The 19,735-nt window shown below is 35.5% G+C and overlaps 1 protein-coding gene and 1 long non-coding RNA gene across 3 annotated transcripts in view; one reads left to right on the top strand and one right to left on the bottom strand.

Annotated features, from left to right (window-relative positions):
- The window catches only part of LOC138136489 (probable ATP-dependent RNA helicase CG8611), a 38,731-nt gene that overhangs the window by 3,710 nt on the left and 15,286 nt on the right, over positions 1-19,735 (top strand). For both annotated transcript variants that reach the window (XM_069055683.1, XM_069055682.1), the window contains exons 4-6: positions 10,722-10,912; positions 11,561-11,709; positions 13,166-13,367. In XM_069055683.1, coding sequence (XP_068911784.1) covers positions 10,722-10,912; positions 11,561-11,709; positions 13,166-13,367 — 542 coding nt within the window. The remainder of the gene's footprint in view (positions 1-10,721; positions 10,913-11,560; positions 11,710-13,165; positions 13,368-19,735) is intronic.
- On the bottom strand, positions 12,245-12,828 carry LOC138136491 (uncharacterized). The gene is made up of 2 exons (XR_011161312.1): positions 12,431-12,828; positions 12,245-12,378 (listed from the first exon to the last, which is right to left on the bottom strand). It is a non-coding gene; the product is annotated as an uncharacterized lncRNA (long non-coding RNA).

Here is a 19,735-nt window from a genome sequence, read left to right as displayed (position 1 = left end):
TCTGACAATCTACAAACGTTGAAGATGTTTCATCAAAGACTATTGTAGATCTGGACGAGCTTTACACCTCTCATTAACACTCTTTTGCAGCTTGATTAGAATCGAATAAAATGTGCCTCAGAGTATAATGAAGGATTTGCACAAAGACGGTTATAAACTCAAAATACATCAAATACATCAATCAGCTCTACATTTCTCATTAATATTTTTTTCGTCTAACATTTTAGTAAACGCCACGCCACACAGGCACCACGATGTTCACGCCGATTTATTCTTTCAAGTTGTCGACCCGATCAAAATACTGTTGATAAATATGTAAAAATATTTGCCGTAGCTATCTTTATTAGTATCTGAGAAACGAATGACACGTCAAAAATATGTTCAACGATTTACACAAAAATTGTTATATCTGATAATCTATAAACGTTGAACCTGTCATCCCGGAGTTTATTGTAGATCTCGACGGGCACTATATTTCTCATTAACACTGTTTTCGTCTAACATTAACGGTTTCAGTCGAAAAATGTTAGTAAACACCACGCCTCGCAGGCACCACGGTGTCCATGCCGATTTTTTTCGCAAGTTGTCGAGCTGGTCAAACTGTTCGTTTTGAAGTGTCATTAATAAATATGTAAAAATATTTGAGGGGGCTTCATTAGTATCGGAGAAAATGTGCCTCAAAGAGTAGGTATGTTGAAGAATTTGCACAAAGACGGTAATATGTAACTCAAAATCATACATGTTAAACATGTGGTGCTAGGACTCTTTTGTAGATCTCGACGAGCTCTACATTTCTTATTGACACTGTTTTCTTCTCACTTCTTATTAACGCCGTTTTCGCCCCTAACACTGACACTTCGGTCGAAAAAGTCAGTCAACGCCACGCCACGCGGGCACCACTGTACCCACGCCGATTTTTTTTCCGCAAGTTGTCGACCCAACCGTAGAATGTGCGAGCACAATGCTGTGCATTCTGGAGTTGATTAGATATTTTGGGCAACAGTAGCGCTCAAAAACCATCGCGCTCATTCCGGATCGCAGTCGGCGATCTGACGTTAGACGTGTGGACAATGGACGAAAATGGACGGACCGTTTTATTCCCATGATCGGATTTAAATGACAGTTTGATGACTTCGAGCCGGACAAACATCGAAAACTTTTGATAGAGCCGTAGAGAGAAAAAAACGAACCTCTCCATTGTGATCACCAACAAAAATACCAATTTCCGACAAGATCGAAAGGAAATAAAAAACTAATATTGGCTAAACTATTATGGTGTCATGTAGATTTGATAACCGCACGGTTACAATGCGAGGAATCGACGTTATTTGTTGGTGGAGAAACATCTAATGGCGTTTCGATGGGAGCAATCGTCCAATGTGGGCCCCCTGCTGGTTCTGACACGTTCGGTGTAATTTATAATGTATCGAGTGGCCCAAAACATCTAGACAAGTTGCAATGCGAAGCAAATCTAGGTCTACATCCGAATCAAAATACTTACTTTTGTAATTTATCTCTTTCTGTTTTACTTTGGCGCCAATGCTTTGAAAACCAGGATTTGGAAGTCACCATTGGTGAAAAATCCATGCGGGGCGCTAGTGTATCATTTTCTTATCTTCTTGTAGATTTGTAAAAAAAAAATTCTTCTCTCCTCGTCGGATGAGTTGTCGGTTCGCAGGTGGTGAAACAATTAGGAGGGGGTAAAAAAAAACACAACGCTTCAATTACGATCCTAATCCTTTACGGCAATTTAAATGCGTTCATTATTCGTGTGGAATTAAGTGGCATTATGTTTGGGGCACCCGATGAGATAACATTTTTGTCGAAAATGAACTAATATCTTTTGTGGCCGGTCCGGAGAAGGTACCAAATCACTCGCCATTATTCGTATCGGATAGTTAATTATCTGTGCCGATTAATGTTATTGGATTTCTTAAGTGGCCTGCTGTTAAGTGACGGCTAGATCTCCCGCCGCTTTACAATCACACTCGTTTATCCATTCAACGGCCGAATTTAATTCCAGACAGAAATTGTTCAACGAAACGTGTATCATTCTACGCTAAAAGAACGCACTTAACATTTTTTACGGCGGCCACAGAACGTACACATTCTTCTCTCTGCGGGCGACGCCTCTTCGTTCGTCCATTGTGCGTCGACGGTCGCTGGATGGGACATAAAGGAATCTAATTCGGAAGGGGGTCCCGATCGAGATAGGCCAAGATGAGAACAAAAATGTTTTAACACGGGTAGAAACAATTTTCCGGTTGAAACGTTAGACATTTCTGCAATTCAACGAGATGAAAAAATAAATAGTATATTATATCATAAAGAGTAGAAGTGAGTCTTTTTGTGGTAAGCCCAGAGATTGAAGACCCAGACGAAGTCGAGGTAGCAACTGGGCGAAGCACAAAAAGACCTTCTAGTCTGAATTATATAATACTATGTATCTTCAAGTGGATTAAAAAAACCATCGGACATGAACTCATTTTTTTTTCCTGCAGTAATTCCTACTTCCCTTGTAATATTATTGGTACTTGAAGTTTCCATAATATTAGTAAAGTCTACAACACTATCTAAATTATCCGTAAGGCTGCCTTCCAAGAATGTTGCATTGGACATAGCGTTCATTTGGTCGTCGAATTACTCTTACACGTCTGTCAGATGACTCCAAGCAAAATCTGGACTCATCTGAGAACAGTACTCGTGCCCAATCATTATCATTCCATCTGGCATGGCTTTCGGCAAACTACAGACGTGCTTGCCGATGAGCTGCTGTTAATAAGGGTCCAGTAGCAGGGCGTCGGATGTACAAGTTGTCTTCTAGAAGACGTGGACGAATGGTTTCGGGGCCAATTCGAACGTTAGTTCCTCGGGCTAACTGCATTTGCAGACCTCGGGTGTTGGTGAAGCGTTTCCGGACAGCGAGCAATCTCAGATATCTGTTCTGTGCTGGTGTTGTAGCCCGATGTCTTCCGGGTTGTGACCGGTATGTCGTCCTTGTCCAGGACGCCTAACATGGTCTCCAGTTTTCCTATAACGTTGCATGACCCGAGGAATGGTAGATTGCGAAACACCAAAATGTAGACACTTCAAGGCACTCATCACGGCTTAAATTGCCAGAAACTCGGTTCATTGTGACCAAAACTTGTGATTTTTTACAAATCGCTAGCAAGACAATATAAATTATGATTCAGTTTGATCAAAAAGGACAACCGTTTACGTGTATGTAAACACTTTATCTTTTAGTATGTCTTTTTTGACAATAAATAAGCAGAAACAAGCTATCTACGAGTATTTTAGTTTTTGCACGTACTTTTTTAACAAATCATAGCATCCATGTTTGGAAATTTTTGTAGACTTTTCGATTACATATTCCAAAAAATGTTAGTGATGCGTTAATTTCTGGAAGCAGTGTATAAATAATATATTACAGTACGAGTGGAGAAACTAAAAGATTCACCCACGCGTGTGTCGGAATGACACACAAGTGGGTGAATTAGTTTCTCACGAGTGCTGTATAGCGTTTTGTTCAATCCTGCCAGTGAATTTTGGAACACAATTGAAATTTTATAATTTGTGCAATTTATATCATAAAACATAGCGGCCACTTTCGTTGTCATAATCTCTAAAAAAAAAACAGTAAATATACTTGACAGAAATTACAATTTGACGTTCTTTCCCAAAAAACGTGCAATTAATTAAGCAAGATGGAGCAACAAAATGGTTTCATTGTTCCTGATGATATATTAGAAGAGGCCGAGGCCGCTACCTTTAATTTACTGCCTGCAAAATCTAAAGAAAGATATTTGAAAGTGTTGGAAAAATTTCGTGACTGGATGAGAAAGAAAAACGTCGATGTTATAACGGAGGAAGTAATACTGACTTATTTTAATGGATTAATGGGAAAATTGGCGCTCCCTTCTTTGTGGTCTACGTATTCAATGTTAAAGTCGACCTTATTCGTTTATGAAAAAGTAGATATTAGCAAGTAAGTGATATTTATTTTAAAGTGATATTATTATCACAATATAGATTGTCGATTTCGGATTTATTAGAACTTTTGAATAAACATGTTGAGCAATTCTAAACGAAAGATTCTTCTTTGAGTGGGGTAAATGAGTGGGCAAATGGTTTTACCTCACACTTTTACCTCACGTTGTCATAGCAAACAATATGAGTGAGCAAAATAAGTACTTTCTCGTTTTGTATCCCAGTGAGAAACGACAAGTTTCGATAACAGGATTGAACAAAAACATTATCAAAACGTAAATAGCAAACGATTACACTACCCGACATGATTTTTCTAACTGACCCAACTATGAAAATTTCTTATACCTTTCATTTATTAGAACTATATGATTGCCGATTTCCATATTCCATCACGTAACGTTTGCGAACAAGCTACCTATGAACATTTTTTATATACTCGTGTATAATAATGTATTCATTGTAAATTCATTTCTCTTACAAGCATGAAGAGTACACTAGAAGGTGGAAAATTAAGTAAAGTCCATTCAAAAAACATTTGAACTGTCAAAATCAAAATTGCAGTTGTTAGGTTGGTTAAATCACTAGTTATTTTTATATTGCCCGGTCGGTATCTATGATTTTTTGATTTTTCAAACTATTCATTTGTTTAAATTGACATCTATATACATATATAAAACTGAATGTCTGTTTGTATATTTTGTACGCAAATCTACAGTTTTACTCCGATCTTGATGAAATTTTGTACACTTGATCTTCAAAACAAGAAGAAAATTACTGTTTAATTTAATTTTACAACTACCAACCCCTACTACCATTTTCAACCCTGTTAAGAAAAAAAGACAGTTTTTTCGAGTTGGAAATACCCTCACCTTCGCCGCTTCACCCCTATTTCATCCTCTGAGTATATCGTCACCTTCGCCGCTTGACACCCACAAAAACCCCTATTATCATTTTTAAGCCTGTTAAGCACAAAAAAAGTTTTTTCGAGTTGGAAATCGCGTTTGCATGATATGTTCAGGTGTCATAGTTACATTTGGTTGTTTATAAAAGTAGCAATTTCGCAAAATGTGTTTGAATGATTGTGTTTTACCGGAAGATGTCTTAAATGAAGCAGAATAAGCTTCAAATAGCTTAATACCGAAAAAATCAAAAGGGAGGTATCTGAAATCAAACGAGACAATCAAACAATAGGAAGATCTAAATAAGGTTACATGGTTACAACTGAAAATAAAAGTGTTATGTTGGCGTATTTTCATGAATTGGTAAGTGATCATAGTGTTAGTTTCTTATCGTATTGATCTTTTTTGTTTATATAGTCGAAGAAAAAAGTAGTCTACAGTAAAGTTTTAATTATTCTTCGTAAAAAGACAAACTTCATATTGAAATTACTGCGTTTATAGCAACACATGAAAGTAGAAACATAATTTTAAAACATTCTGAAATTTGCGGGCAAAGCCGCGGGTAAAAGCTAGTTGTCAAATAAATTGCAAATTATTTAAGTGCATTTTGTGAAAAGGTTAAAATGGAAAGTTCAAAACGAACTATGGTGGTTCACTGGTTCTATTTGCGCGAGAGAAGAGGGCCATAACAAATTATTATACGGGGTGATCAAGAAGGACTGTTTAAGTTGGTAACACTGGATCGTATTTTAAATCGTATAACAGGAGTAACTTTCGGTTGTTGGTGGCTTGTCGTTGTTAATGCTTTACCTATATCAGATATTTGTAAAATAAACCAACAAAACATATCCAGTTGCAGTGTTATAAATAACCGAATGAAAAATTTTTCTTAATTGTACTGCCAACTTAAACAGTCCTTCTTGATCACCCGGTATTATAAAAAAACAAAAAACGTTTCTGATTTTAACCCAACTGTGGAGAAACAGCATCTTGCATTGTGAAAATGAAAACCTAATTAAAACTGATTGGTTAACCATGTGGGTATTAAAGATGTTTCACCCAATATATCCTTAGCGGAATCCGGGAATCAGACTCAGACAGGTATGGGAAGAGATTTTAAATTTTGGTTATTGTTTAGTTTTTAACGGTTTTCAGTTTGTTCTGTGTCACCTTCTGTTTTTCTTTGTGTTTTTTATAAACTTGATTAAATTGCTCCAGTTCTTTAAGTTGCTGCATTTCGTTTCAAATGTCCAAAATATTTTTAGTTCAATGATTAAAAAGGAAAACATAACCTAAATATATTTTGTAACTAGACTAGATTTTGACGTAAGTACACTCTAGCGAAAATTTTTTATACCCAAGTACAGTCAAAACAAGCATTTTATTTAAAATTTAATTTTGACAGTCCTGGAGTTTTTTGAATTTACTATAGGCTTAAGTTGTGTTTGGCATATGTACCAGAGGAGATGGTATCCCGCTACGATGGGTGATTTTTGTTGGGTTCTTCAAAAGGAAGATGATAGCCTGCATAAGAGAAAAAAATATGTTTGTTTTGGGCCGGATTGTACTGGTACTTAATCGTCCTTTCTGTATTAACATTTTGCAATAGATTTATTATTGGTTTTTAAGTTTTTTTATTGTTTTAAAGAAAATAATTAATGCATAATTATGGGTTGTCACATGTTGTTCATAACTCGGAATCTAGACGTGCTAGAATAGATCTGTTGACGTTTATAGAATCAGCAGACTCTAATTACCCCAGATTAGGTGGTTTCACTGCAGTTGTAAAAAAAAATCAAAAATGTCGGGTAGTGTTACCTTACATTTAACTCGATCGAGCCGCCTATGGATACTTCTACTCCCCTCAAAAAAAAAATGCCATTTTAACCGCCTTCAGGTGTTACGATACTGTTTTTGGTATCATAACAGTTCTGTTACGAACGCAAAATAGAAAAAAAAAAGAAAAAATAATAAATTATATAATGCTTGTTTGTAACATTTTTAATCATTAGTTAATCCCGCCTGAATAATGTCTCGAGCGTGTGAGGGTTTTTACAACACAGTAATAACTAGCATACAGTGTGGAAACTTTAACTGGAATAATAGTAGTTTATTTGACGAGTTTGTGTGTAAACTGGGCCTTTTTTGGCATGCGTGGGCCATTTTAAAACGCGAGTGAAACGAGCGTTTTAAAGGCCCACGAGTGCCAAAAAAGGCCCAATTTACACACGAACGAGTTGAATACAACGTTTTTTTGTTCGACGAGCCCCTTAAAGGCTCCAAATCGCTTAAAACCTTTAAAATTAGCTTGACGTTTCGTTTTTACAAGTTGTGACATTTATCAAAATCCGTTCACATAGGAGAAAATTCTCAAATTCTGACAGTGTCGAACAAAAAAATTCATAACTTGGACATAGGTGATTTTTGTAAGAAGTCCCGAAACAGGTCGATTTTTGTTTTTCCCTGCTCATATTTTGGCGCATATGGTTTTTGCATATCTGCTCCCGGAAGCTCGCAACCACCCCTAACTTTTTTTTTCAAATGGAAGGGTATGCCATGTGAAACCAAGCATTAACGTCAAGTCAACATTTTCTCTTGTCAAAAATATGGCACCTTCCATCGTTCAAAAATTTAGAATTGTCTCCCTCGCTTCTGAGGGATTGTCCATCAGCCAAATTGCCTTGTGGAAACCTTTTCAATTTTTCCTCCTTGGAAAAATGATGACTAAGGTAGTTTGTCCTCAATAGTACAGTCGATGGACAAATAAAATGGGGACAAAAATTACAATCAGATAAATTTAAAATTTGCATCGTTTAATTACGGCTGTGTCACATATAGGTTAACTTTGGTATGACGGGTGTGTCAAAAAGGACGGACAGACGTTTTAGCAGCATTGCATAGCATAACATAGACCCCGATTTTGTACCAAAATAATATATTGTTATAGGAGTTGCACAAGACAGTCTATTGTCGAACGAGAGGGTTTAGAACACGACGAACGAGTTCGGCAACATGTCTTGTGCAACGAGTGTAACATGCAATTTTTTCTACTTCGGCTTCATTAATTTTTTTTTTTTAATAGAAAATTATTATCTAGTGACTTTTATTTTAATGGAATTGGGTTGGTGTTGGTATTGACGAAGCAATGTCATTTCATTGAAAATTAAATTTGAAATGGTCTCCCAGATGTTGTTACAATAATAATCTACCCCTTTAATAGTTTATTTTCCAAATTATCCAAAACATGGATTCAGGTTCAAGTTTACTTTCAATACGAACCCCAAATTCAATTATCACTAGAAACGATGCTATAAAATTGATCTTTGTGAAACTGTTTTTGGTGTCACAACATGCTCATTGTGACACCGAAGTAGAAAAACTGTGTTGCAGCTTTCAGTTAAAGAAAAAACTATGAGAAAGTAAAATACCCTATGTAGGTAGTCGTCATGGTTACATTTTTCTTCTCTCAGTCGTTGATTAAAACGCCTAATAATATTCACACTACGATGCCTTTCGTTAGAAAAACGCATGGTGTATGTCCGTGCAGCTAAATGCCGCGTTCTTTTCTGCGGCACCAAGATCTAAATACATGTTACAATATTCATTTGCGGTAAAACTCATTTTGAAATCAATTTGAAAACTGCCACCATTTCATTGACATTTATTTTATGAGGGTGTTTTGTTTTTCGTTGCTATGATATGTTAGCAGGTAGTTTAGTTGTAATTTCCAAAAGCTCTTGCGCGTTAACGAAAGATCTGATACACATATAGTCTGTCTCAATTCTAAATTTCCACCACTTGTTGAATTATGTTAGCAAAGTAAAAATACATATTTCTAAATTGGGGATTGTTATAACCAAAGTTGGCAATATTTATTTTATAAACATGATTCGAAAACAACGTAATTTACTTCACGCTAAAATGAAAAATGCTCTAGTAAAATGTTTCGAAGAGATAAAAAGGTTGCCACCGTTCTTTTCCTTTATTATAAAATCTTGAGTTGTAAAAACGAAAAATGATAGACACAGAGAATGATAAACCTCATAAATACAACCTGACACATTTTTCACCAAACAGTGTTGCCGGTTGTATTTCTAACGTAGAATGCAGTGTTGGTGGAAATTTAGAATTGAGACAGACTATAGATTAAATTTTAAGTGTCTCAGTTTTATTTGTCCATGGACCGTACACCGGGATTTAAAAAAAACGGGACACGCAAAAAAATGCGATACCATTTTTTTGGTTTTTTAATAATTTGAAAAAGGTTTATTAGAAATTGGTTAGAATTATTTGAGGGTATGTCAATTTATAAATAAATAGGTTAGACTTTAACAAATTATATTTTTTATAGGTAAGTACTCATTAACAGTGCAAGAAAAAATGAGTTTTTTGTTGTTTGTCCTGTTTTTTTTTTAATCCAAGTGTAGGTACAGTGGCGGCCATTAAATTGGAAACACCGGCCTAATCTAGTTTACTGGATATTTCTAATATTTGATAGAGATATTTTCATATTTGGTGGCGGAAACAAAAGACTGAGAAATGTCACAAAATTGTATTGTCAGTGTCAAATTTCTCATAAACGCCGTAAAAAGGAATGTTTAGGTAAATTTAAATTTTCACTAAATAGATTGAAAAAATAAATTCTAAGGAAACCAATTTTTGTCAGTGCTTCAAAAGGAAAAGTTATTCTCATATAATCAAACGTATTACAAATTATGTCTCTAGTTCGACGATTAATAACTTTCTTATTTCCAATTTGCTGCATTTCTGTCGAGATCACGAACGTCTTTAAGAAATTTGACACTGACAATACAAATTTGTGACATTTCTCAGTCTTTTGTTTCTGCCATCAAATATGAAAATATCTCTAGTGTAAGCGTTATGTCATGAACTCATGTCGCCCACGTCATCGTTGAGCGCATTCAACAGACTGTCGCAGCCGAAATTGATATGTCAATAGCAAAAAAAAAGGTCGTCAAAATCATGATTTGACACAGTGGACAATGCTCCATTGTAAAATAGTCGTAAATTTTATAACCTATCATCATGTTGTATGACGTTAATTAACATTAGTTAATTAATTTTTTTTTTTCATTTTGTTGATATGGGCATAATCAGGCAGGGATTTTTTTTTAAATTTGTAAAAGTCAACCAAATTTTGAAATGACATTGACGACAAGGATTTTTTGCTCGCGGCAGTGAGAAGTTTACATGCACGAGTTAGAAATTCAATTAACATTTTGCAAGAACTGCAACAGGTATTGAAGATATTACAGCAAATGTGGCACCTGAAATGCTAACCAATTTAAATATCGAGCGATCCATTTAATTTGTTATTAAAGTCAGTGGAGTCAAACGAAGGACCCGTTTGTGCTTAGAACAAAGTGGTGAACACTTTCAGCATCTCTTGTGTTGTAACATTGTTTAATAAAATAAACATTACCATTGTAATTTTTCTCTTAATCCCTCGAATCCTTAATTCGCCAGTTTCTGTTTTACAATTGTCATTAAATGTGACGTTTGCCGCGATAGTTCAAAATTAGACATGCGTTGACAGTTCCAGCACCAACTCTAATTACAAATTCAATGGATCGCAGGATAGAAGAGTTCAATGTTACTTTCAGGAAGGTGAACATTTCGAACGTTTTCTTTAATCACTTATTTTTACAGGTTTTTTAACAATATACAGAATTAGAATGACCAAAATTTGCATTACCAACATAATATGAAAAAACATCTCAACCTTTTATAGTCACTTGGTGCTTATTTCTTTTTTTTTTCTTCTTCTTTCAATGGTGATGTAAAACTATTTTTTATTTACCACCATCACAGGATGTCGCTGCACGTGGAGTCGACGTTCCGGAAGCCGACTGCATCATCCAATATACTGGTCCTCAAACAGACGAAGATTACCTCCACAGAGTGGGTAGAACCGGCAGAGCAGGCAAATCTGGATCGGCATTGATTTTTCTCACTCACGAGGAACAGGAGTACATCGCCAGATTACAAGATCACAAAGTATTGTAAGTAGTCATTTATTTTATAACAACAAAACAATACAAGTGATTCACGAATAGTGTCTGATTTAGCACCTTTATTCCTGCAATATAAATTACTCTCTCATAGATTACTTCGCTGTTTTTCAATTTAAATCGGATATTCAAATACAATTTTGTGATCATAGTAATCCGGTTTCAGAAAAATGAAACAATAGTGTCAATCAAATCTGTCAAAATAATTATATTTTTGAAAATAAATCACACTATTCGTGAATCACCCTGTATACTATTTTATGAGTTTCAACTTCAAAAAATTAAAATTCAAAATAATTATGTAATTGTTTAACAATGAAATACTCTATATGTTTTTTTTACTCGGTTCTTGCCTTCAGGGTTAAATTTTCCTGATAAAAATTTTTTCAACATTTTCTTCAGAAACATAACCTCACTTTGAGCATCATTTTAATGTAAATTAAGGCACTATCAATTTAAATTGAAAACCAGGACGCATTTATTGGACCACGTAAACTTTCGTTCATGAGTTTTGAAAAGAATTGTTTGTTTGCAAAGAAATAATTCACGACTGTATAATTTGACATTTGACATTTACGGTTTGACGCTTGAAGCAACTTGGATGCAAGTTGTTTTTTTTTTACACGTAATGATTCACAGCTTGAAAGAGCGCAAACCGGAAGACTTCCTCCACCACTTGTGCGTCGTGATGGAGGAGCCCGACCAGGAGAAGGCCGCCACCGCCCTCCAGCGCCGCTACGAAGCAGCCCTCTCCAAAGACAAGGATCTCCGCCGGGCGGCGTGTTTCGGTTAGTATGATTAATACTGTTGTTTTAATTGTCTCAATAATCTATCATTTCCGACCACTGATTAGCGGCGGTGGTGGTGGCATTTTATCAAATGGACGTCCGTTTGACTGATTACTGGACGGCGTGAGTGGCGTGGTTGTTGCCTACACAGAAAGGCACTTTTGCTTGTCAACGGTCCAACGTGAAATGGACACTCGTCAGTCACGGTCAGCCGGTCGGGTTACCGGCGCCGTTTCCACCGCTCTTTCCTTCTTATTGTGCATCTAAACTCAGTTTTGTATGACTTAAGTGTATCGCTTTATGGTCATAATCGATACAGGGTGGACGGTGAATTCATTTTTCAAAGACTCCAAGTTTTTCACTCGACTATCGACCTAACTGTCAGCTTCACCTGGGAAGTTATTTCATCCTTCCAAGTCCACAAAAAAAGAAAAAGAACATTGCACCCCAGCAGGACTCTTTGTGTTACTCCTTAATTGGTCCGCCCACATTTAAAAATTATTTGAAAACAATTATTCACTACAGCAAAACGAAATTTCTTTCAAATCGTTTATTAACGTTTTTGAAAATGTAGAACCACGCCAGCTTCTTCGGTACAAATTCAAAGTACCATTGAAGTTTTCTCCTTTTCGAGGCTACACCCCAGGACTTCTTTTAGGTGGTGCTAATCTGCATAAGATTTATTATTATTTTTGTAAATTTCACTCCACGAAATAATTACTTAATAGTGAGTGGCAGCCTTAGTAGTGCTCGTTTCAACCCTGCACGTCCTCGTCCCCTTAAACTGACTCCTACCCTTGAACGAACTCTTCGGGGTGGACCATTTTGTTCCTCCTCGGCTACCCCCATATTGACTTCATTGTTGTTTACCATTTTGAATTCTTTTGGACACTTCTCCGACAAATAAATCAAGAGATACCTGTACTTGACTCTCAAAAATAATATTTTTCCGTAATCAAAACAATTTCTAAGAATGTTTGCGCTTGTTGCAAACAGTACAAGATGAGAAAACACTACGGCACTAGCAAAACAGATCAATTAGGAGTAGATCAGACGAATTTAAAATGTTAAATCACATTTGATGTTCTTTTTGACGTTTAATTGACATTTGTCGCAGACTACGTTGATCATATTTATTTTAAAAATTGTTAATTAGTATGACCAGTGGTGATTATGAATTGTGAGAGTGGGAAAATTAAGCCAGAATAAAATAAAAAAATGAAAATCGTGCAAGAAAATGTGAATTATCGATCTTCGTTTTGGTTTTTAGACCGAAAGAGCTTAAAAATTAAGCGAATCGACGTTCATCGTAATTTTTGACATCCAACAGACATTTGATACTTGTCACGGATCACGTTGGATTTAATTATTATGACCGGTGGGAATTATGAATTATGAGAATGGGTAAATGTCACAACTTTTGGTTGTCGTTATTTACAAATTTTACTTTTTCCAGCTTATTCTTCGTGGTCGCGGTTCTACAACACGTACCCGACCAAATTGAGGTCAATTTTCAACTTCAAAAATGTCAATTTGGGCCACTACGTGACGAGTTTCGCCCTCAAGGAGACTCCCAGTGCCGTGGCGAAGATTGTGAGGGGGCAGCTGACGACGGCGGAACCCCGACGCCTCAACAAGAAGCTGGCCACCCATCACGGGTGAGTGAAAAGAATTGTTTAAATTTCGGTGAATTTTATGGTCCGGTGCTCCCTCACAAAGATTTCGTACATTGCGATCAATGTAAATTGATCCTAGGTGGTGACAGTGTGACCTTTGGAGTTGTTCGACAAATTGGCGTGGTTATTATTTGATCGGCGTGGAATAAGTGTAACCTGGGGGCCATTCGAGTCGACGTAATTGTCCGATTACAATCATTATTATTATGGTTTTTATTATTTTTATGCCACTTTAACAAATCTATAATAAAGCGCGACTAACACGGACAGTTGTGCACGTTTCAATAGGGAAAATTGTCTCCTCATTTTCTAACAAATGTTCCATTATTAAGGTTAATTTGAAATACGGTCTGAAATGTTTCCCATTATCGCACATAAAAGATTCATTATAGACCTGTTACACCTGCAGGTCGTATTCGAATGAGCGGACGGCTAGCTGCACATATCAAATAATACAAAGGGAATCGCGAAACGGTCCTCCCGTGCTCGTTAATGTACGAGGAGCGAGAGAAAATGCAAGGAACGTGATAATAATAGAATATTTTTTCATGATCACTTGTTTTTTTTTATTGCGGTTCGGGTGCTTTCTCTTCAGGAAAAGCGGAAGTTTTTCGAAAAAATGATCTGTCGCCGAAAATAACGAAAGACGTGACATTTAAATCATTTAAATCTTTGGAGGAAGAAGGTAAAAATAAAAAACCTGACATTTGTGTGTTTGTTACGAATTGCCCAACCAACCCACTTTCTAACCCCGAATCTGATCGAACGCCCAATCATTTCGAGAAAATTTAAAAATTGTCCTTTTGACGGAGTCACATTTTGGGTTTGGGTTTGTTTCGGTATCTGTAGAAATGTCGATGGTTTAAATTTGAGTTTTTTTCATAGAACTTATAATTAAAAAATTTGAAGTCACATAGAACAAAAAAAAATCAAAATTTTTTGATATTTTACATTTGACAGTTGTCATCTGATTTGAGGGTTTAACGGCTCGACATAGTTCGACACAATAAAATTAAAGAGCCGCACGGCGATTCCACAGGACTCTTGATCTTTTAGACACTTTGTATTATATTTATATCGAGCGATCAAATTAATTTTCGTGCCTCCGGCCGAAATTCGGTAATTTGTAGATCTCGAAATGGCCCAGAAACACATGCGTTGCCGGCATAGTCTGGCAAAACGTAGGGATTTTGAGTTGTCATCGGTTTCGGTTGGCATGTGGTATCAGAATTCTGTCAAGCGTCAACGTTAATTCTGTGTATGGCTCGTAAAAAAATATTTTTCTATTTACAATAACGTACAAACTACAAAGAAGCAATATTTAACTAAAATTAATTAATTAAAATTATGTTTTAAGTGTTTTGATTGTTTTGAGCCACTTCTTGAATATGGGCTGGTGTATCCATTACATCAAATGTTTCAGGAAAATCTCAAAAAAAACAACAAATTAATTAAATTTAATAAATGTCAGGAAACAAGAGCGATGTTGATTTTACATTTTAAATGTTTAAGTGTTGCCAACACGAAAAAGTCCCTAATACCAATTAAAAAAAAATTAAAATAAGTGCTTTAACTTTTATTTCACAAAACTCCGCAGAAGTCGGCACAAAAAATTGTGTGTATCACACGTCCAGAAACTATTTTGCGAGCATTCGTATTTGCTCCGTATGTCTTTTGCGATTGATATGTCGAGATCTAACCTGTGTTTCGCGCTGTGATTATTGTAGCATGGAGTTCAATAACGACATACGGTTTCGGATTCATGGATAAGACAATATTATAATTTATAGACAACATCCAGATAATTTTTATTCAAAAATGCCTTTCCAGATGATTTACTACAATTTAATTTTTAAAAATGACTTTATTTTTTAATTTTATTGGAAATTTCAATTTTTCAACTCCCGTCCTATCGTCTGGAATGCCACAAGGTTCCAACGTAAATCCTGCAATATTCAGAGAATACCTACCATACACATTGTTTCTTCGGTTATATGTTTGTAGCTGCCCAGATCACCCCCCATACACGACAGGAAATGGAATCGCCAGTACACCGCCGCCCCCGGCGGTGGGTCAATTCCCGACCACGTCGCCCCATCCACCCTGCTTCTCTCCTCGCGCCCCATTTGACGTCTTACTGCGTCTTCTGTCGGGTTAATAAATAAGAGGCGCGACAAACAATGCGTTCCTCCGGCTTTTGTGTGTTGGCATAGACAATGGCGTCTCTAACTTGGGCCACAAAAACATCGAACAGCTATCGCAAATTGCCCGTGAAAAATGGCCTTAACAAAAGTTTGATACGGGGCAAAAAAAAACACCGTTATTTATGTGTTTGAAGTAGCGCTTTGTGATCGCGCCATCTGGCGGCTGAACGCATTAACCTAACCGATTCACGGCCGATCCGGTTTAACGCGATAATGACCCCCGCATTAATCAAATCGCCATTGCTGCATACACGAGTCCTTGCCGAGGAATAATTACCGACGCGATTTGTATCTGGAGTAACGCTGGTGTTTGTCTACGAAATGAGGTTGACGTTTCGCCCGATTGAAGTTTGCGTTCGTAGGGTAGGAGGCGCTGCAGGGCTGCAGCCTTGAAATCAGTTGTGCCAATCGTGGAAAGAAAAAAAAAACACAACAGTACTGAACACGTCATTTCTTATTTCTCGCGATCCTTTTTAGACGTTGTTTATCGGCAGGATTAGTAAATTGTGATATGATTGAATATTTTTTGTAAGAATAAAATGTATGAATGAGTGAATGAAAATTCATCAACAAGGTTTAGGAAATTTTAAACAAAAAGTATGGTACATTCTTGAACGAGCGTATAATGATGGTTATTATTGAAGAGGATGAAAATTCCAACACGAGCCGTAAGCGAGTGATGGTATCGTCCAAGTGAATAATAGCCATTATACGCGAGTTGAAGACTACTTTCTCCACGACTATACCAAGAAAAAAACAATCTTTTAAAATTGAATTCAATTTGATTTTTAATATCTGACAATTAACTTATATGTATAATAAAATTTGAAATTACATATTTGGAAAATTACAAATAAAAAATTGTATATTATACACCGTGGTTTATATACTTTTTTTTCACTACTAGATACGTTAAAACCATTTCTGATAATAATTATTAATCAAATTATTTTGTCTGATGCGACGATCCGAGTTCTCATTTTTCAACGGTTGCTATGAAAATCGTCTACGTTAACCAATGAAATCAACGAAAATCTTTCGTTGCTAAGTAACGGGTGTTCATTATTGACCTAGGTTTATAATGAAAATTATTATTAACCTAGGGAGAGAAATTCTACTTCTGGGGTCGGTTCGAGAGTCAATAATGACGCCTTCTGAGACTAGTAGTGAAAAAAAATATTTAATTCAAGTTTTTCTTAGATTTTTAAAAATTTCGGATTTTGTACAATTTGAATATACAAAATACTGAATAATTTAATGTTTGAATCTCAAAAGGATTCAAAAATTAAAAAAAAAAAAGTTATTTTTCGAAAACTGATAAAAAATGGTGACATTTACATGACGTAAATCGGTTGTCAAAGTGACTGTTTTTTCTTCACTGGATGTAAAAGTACAAAATTAGAAATTATAACGGTTGCTATCATAATTAGTTCGTTAGAGCATACCAGATTTAAAACGTCAACATCATAATTGTAGACAAAATTTTCTTTAAGTTTCCACTAATGTGGAACTGTGCAGTTTTCGAAAAAAACGTTTTTTCTAATTTGCTGTTTTAACAAAGCTGTTAACGCATTCGTTTTGAATGGGTTAATAAGCTATTAACACATCCGAAATCTAGGAACTTTTTTCAGTTGGTAACACACACTGCCTACAGCAAATTGACTCTGGTATTCTCTGCTATTTGCCGCATTTCTGAATAATTCATCTTTAATTGCAATTATGTTTTAGTCTAGATTCAAATTTAGAATTTTACTTTAAATGTTAACCATGAAATAAATGTCACCAACTGTCACAAAATTCACTAAATTACCAAAATTGATTTTATTTGTAAAAAACATGTATTTAATATGCAAATTAAAAAAAATAGCATAAAAAACCCGTTTTATAAAACATAAGAGCACTCGTCATTTACAGGCACTCCTGCCTGCGGCAGTCGTGCTGCAAATCTGACTCGTGTCTTAAGATAAGTTTTATAAAACTCATGTTTTAATATACTATTTTGATACTCGATTGCGAAATTCTTTTGCATTCTCGAATGTTTTTTTGCTCTCGATACTCACAAAAAATAAACTCGTTCTCGAATGCAAAAGTAGCATTTCGCAATCTACAGAGTGTCCCCAAAAAAGAAGACGAGTTCATAACTCCGTTATTGATCGGAAGATTTTAATTATCTGTACACCAAATTAAATGGTTGTTAATAGGCTACAAAATGGCCTAATAAATTTAAGTATAGCCCCGTGGGCTTCAAGGGTAAACTGTCAAAATATTTTTTTCAAATGGGATTACATATATTTTTTTAATAAGTCTGATAGAGGTTTTTATTCTGAAAACAACAATGTATCACAAGTATACACTTAAATACCAAACATTCACAAAAAAAATTTTAAAAAAACGCTACTATCGTCTATGTTCCATTTTGCGCTAAACATTGGCGGCATATCTGCGCAATTCCACATGTTATTATTTGTCATTTGTTTTTCCAGCTACCTTAATTTGGTTATTACCAGTGTTCGGACGAAATAGTACCGAACAAGTCGACCAGTACAACTTTGCGTAATACCCCACTCACATATAAACACGATTCAGCTGGTTCGTTTTCAATAACAGGGAACCAGCTGAATCGTGTTTATGTGCGAGCGAGGGAGTACGCAAAGTTGTACTGGTCGACTTGTTCGGTACTATTTCGTCCGGACACTAGTTATTACATTGTAACGCAATGCATTTTGATAGCTTCTCGCATGGTGTTCGTCATTTGTTTGAAAAGTTAGTGTTATTTTTTTTATGTGAAGTTATACTTGTGATACACTGTTGTTTTCAGAATTAAAATCTATCAGAATTACTAAAAAAAAGTATGTAATCCCATTTGAAAAAAAATATTTTGACAGTTTAGTCTTGAAGCCCTTAGAGCTATACGTGAATTTATTGAGCCGTTTTGTAGCCTATTAACAACCATTTAATTTGGTGTATAGATCATTAAAATCTTCCGATAAATAAGGGAGCTATGGACTCGTCTTTTTTTGGGGGACATCCTGTATAATCAAAAATAACTATATGCCGTTCACGATTATTTTAAACACGCAGGAGGCCGCGATATTTTTTTGTTAGATTGGCGTCAGGTCATGTCATATGACGTTTCGTTTTTAAATATTCGCATTGTTGTCAATTCCGTCATTAATGTAGTTAATAAGAATTTACCCAGAACTGCCCTACAAATATGTATGTTTCATTTCAATTACAATTTTACGATTATTGTTCCTAATGCGTTCAATTATTTAAAAAATGTAACAACTTGGGAGCAGTGTTCGGTTGAATTATAACCTAAAATAGATTTATTAAGACAAATCACAGTACTGCCAACTAAAATGTCAGATTTTCATAGATAGTCCGAATTTGAAATAATCGTGAATGGTTTATATTTACAATAACGACGAAAAGACTGACATGATCCTCATTTATGGAGAGTGTGGAAAGAATTCTGTCGTCACTGCGGATGTTTACAAGCCTATGGTAGACACTTCGAACACCTTTTACATTAACTTAATTTGTTAATTTATTTGTTGAATTTTGATTAAATACAGGTTACCTCTAATCTGACATTTCTGACAAATCTATCCAACTTACTTTCGTTACATTCGTTTAGTAGTAGTTACTGTCATTGGTATTGCTGGTTACGTGAATAACCCTGTATTTTTATTCATGTTGGTTTTTTCAAGATTTAAAATTTTTGTTGTATATTTTGAGAGCTGTCAAAAATCATTGAAACATATTTTTGATTGTGCAAGTAATCAAATAGATTTTCTTCATCGTTTTAATTCAACTTGAAAAAATAAAGAAATAGAGCAAGTCAAAAGTTAAGTTGAAAAAAATGTGATTTGAAATTACTCACGTGGAAACTAAAAATTCAATCCCGTCATTTTATGATTCAATCATGATAAAGAGCGTCCAAGAAAAATTGTGGTTAAGTGGCCTGGTACTTGGTCTTGTAGTTTTGTTTTCGTTAACGTATGATGTAGCTTTATCATCTCTCAAATCGCAAACGTCAAAGTAATTTATTCAGCAAATAAGCAGTGGTGTCGAATTACATAATTCTTTTGCAAGAATTTTTTTTTAAGAATCAACAATTTTCCTGATTTCGTGCTGCCACAT

The sequence above is a fragment of the Tenebrio molitor genome, chromosome 8, assembly GCF_963966145.1.
Source record: "Tenebrio molitor chromosome 8, icTenMoli1.1, whole genome shotgun sequence".
Lineage (NCBI taxonomy): Eukaryota > Metazoa > Arthropoda > Insecta > Coleoptera > Tenebrionidae > Tenebrio > Tenebrio molitor.
Note: the sequence above shows the minus strand (reverse complement) of the source record. Positions and strands in the feature narration are given on the sequence as shown.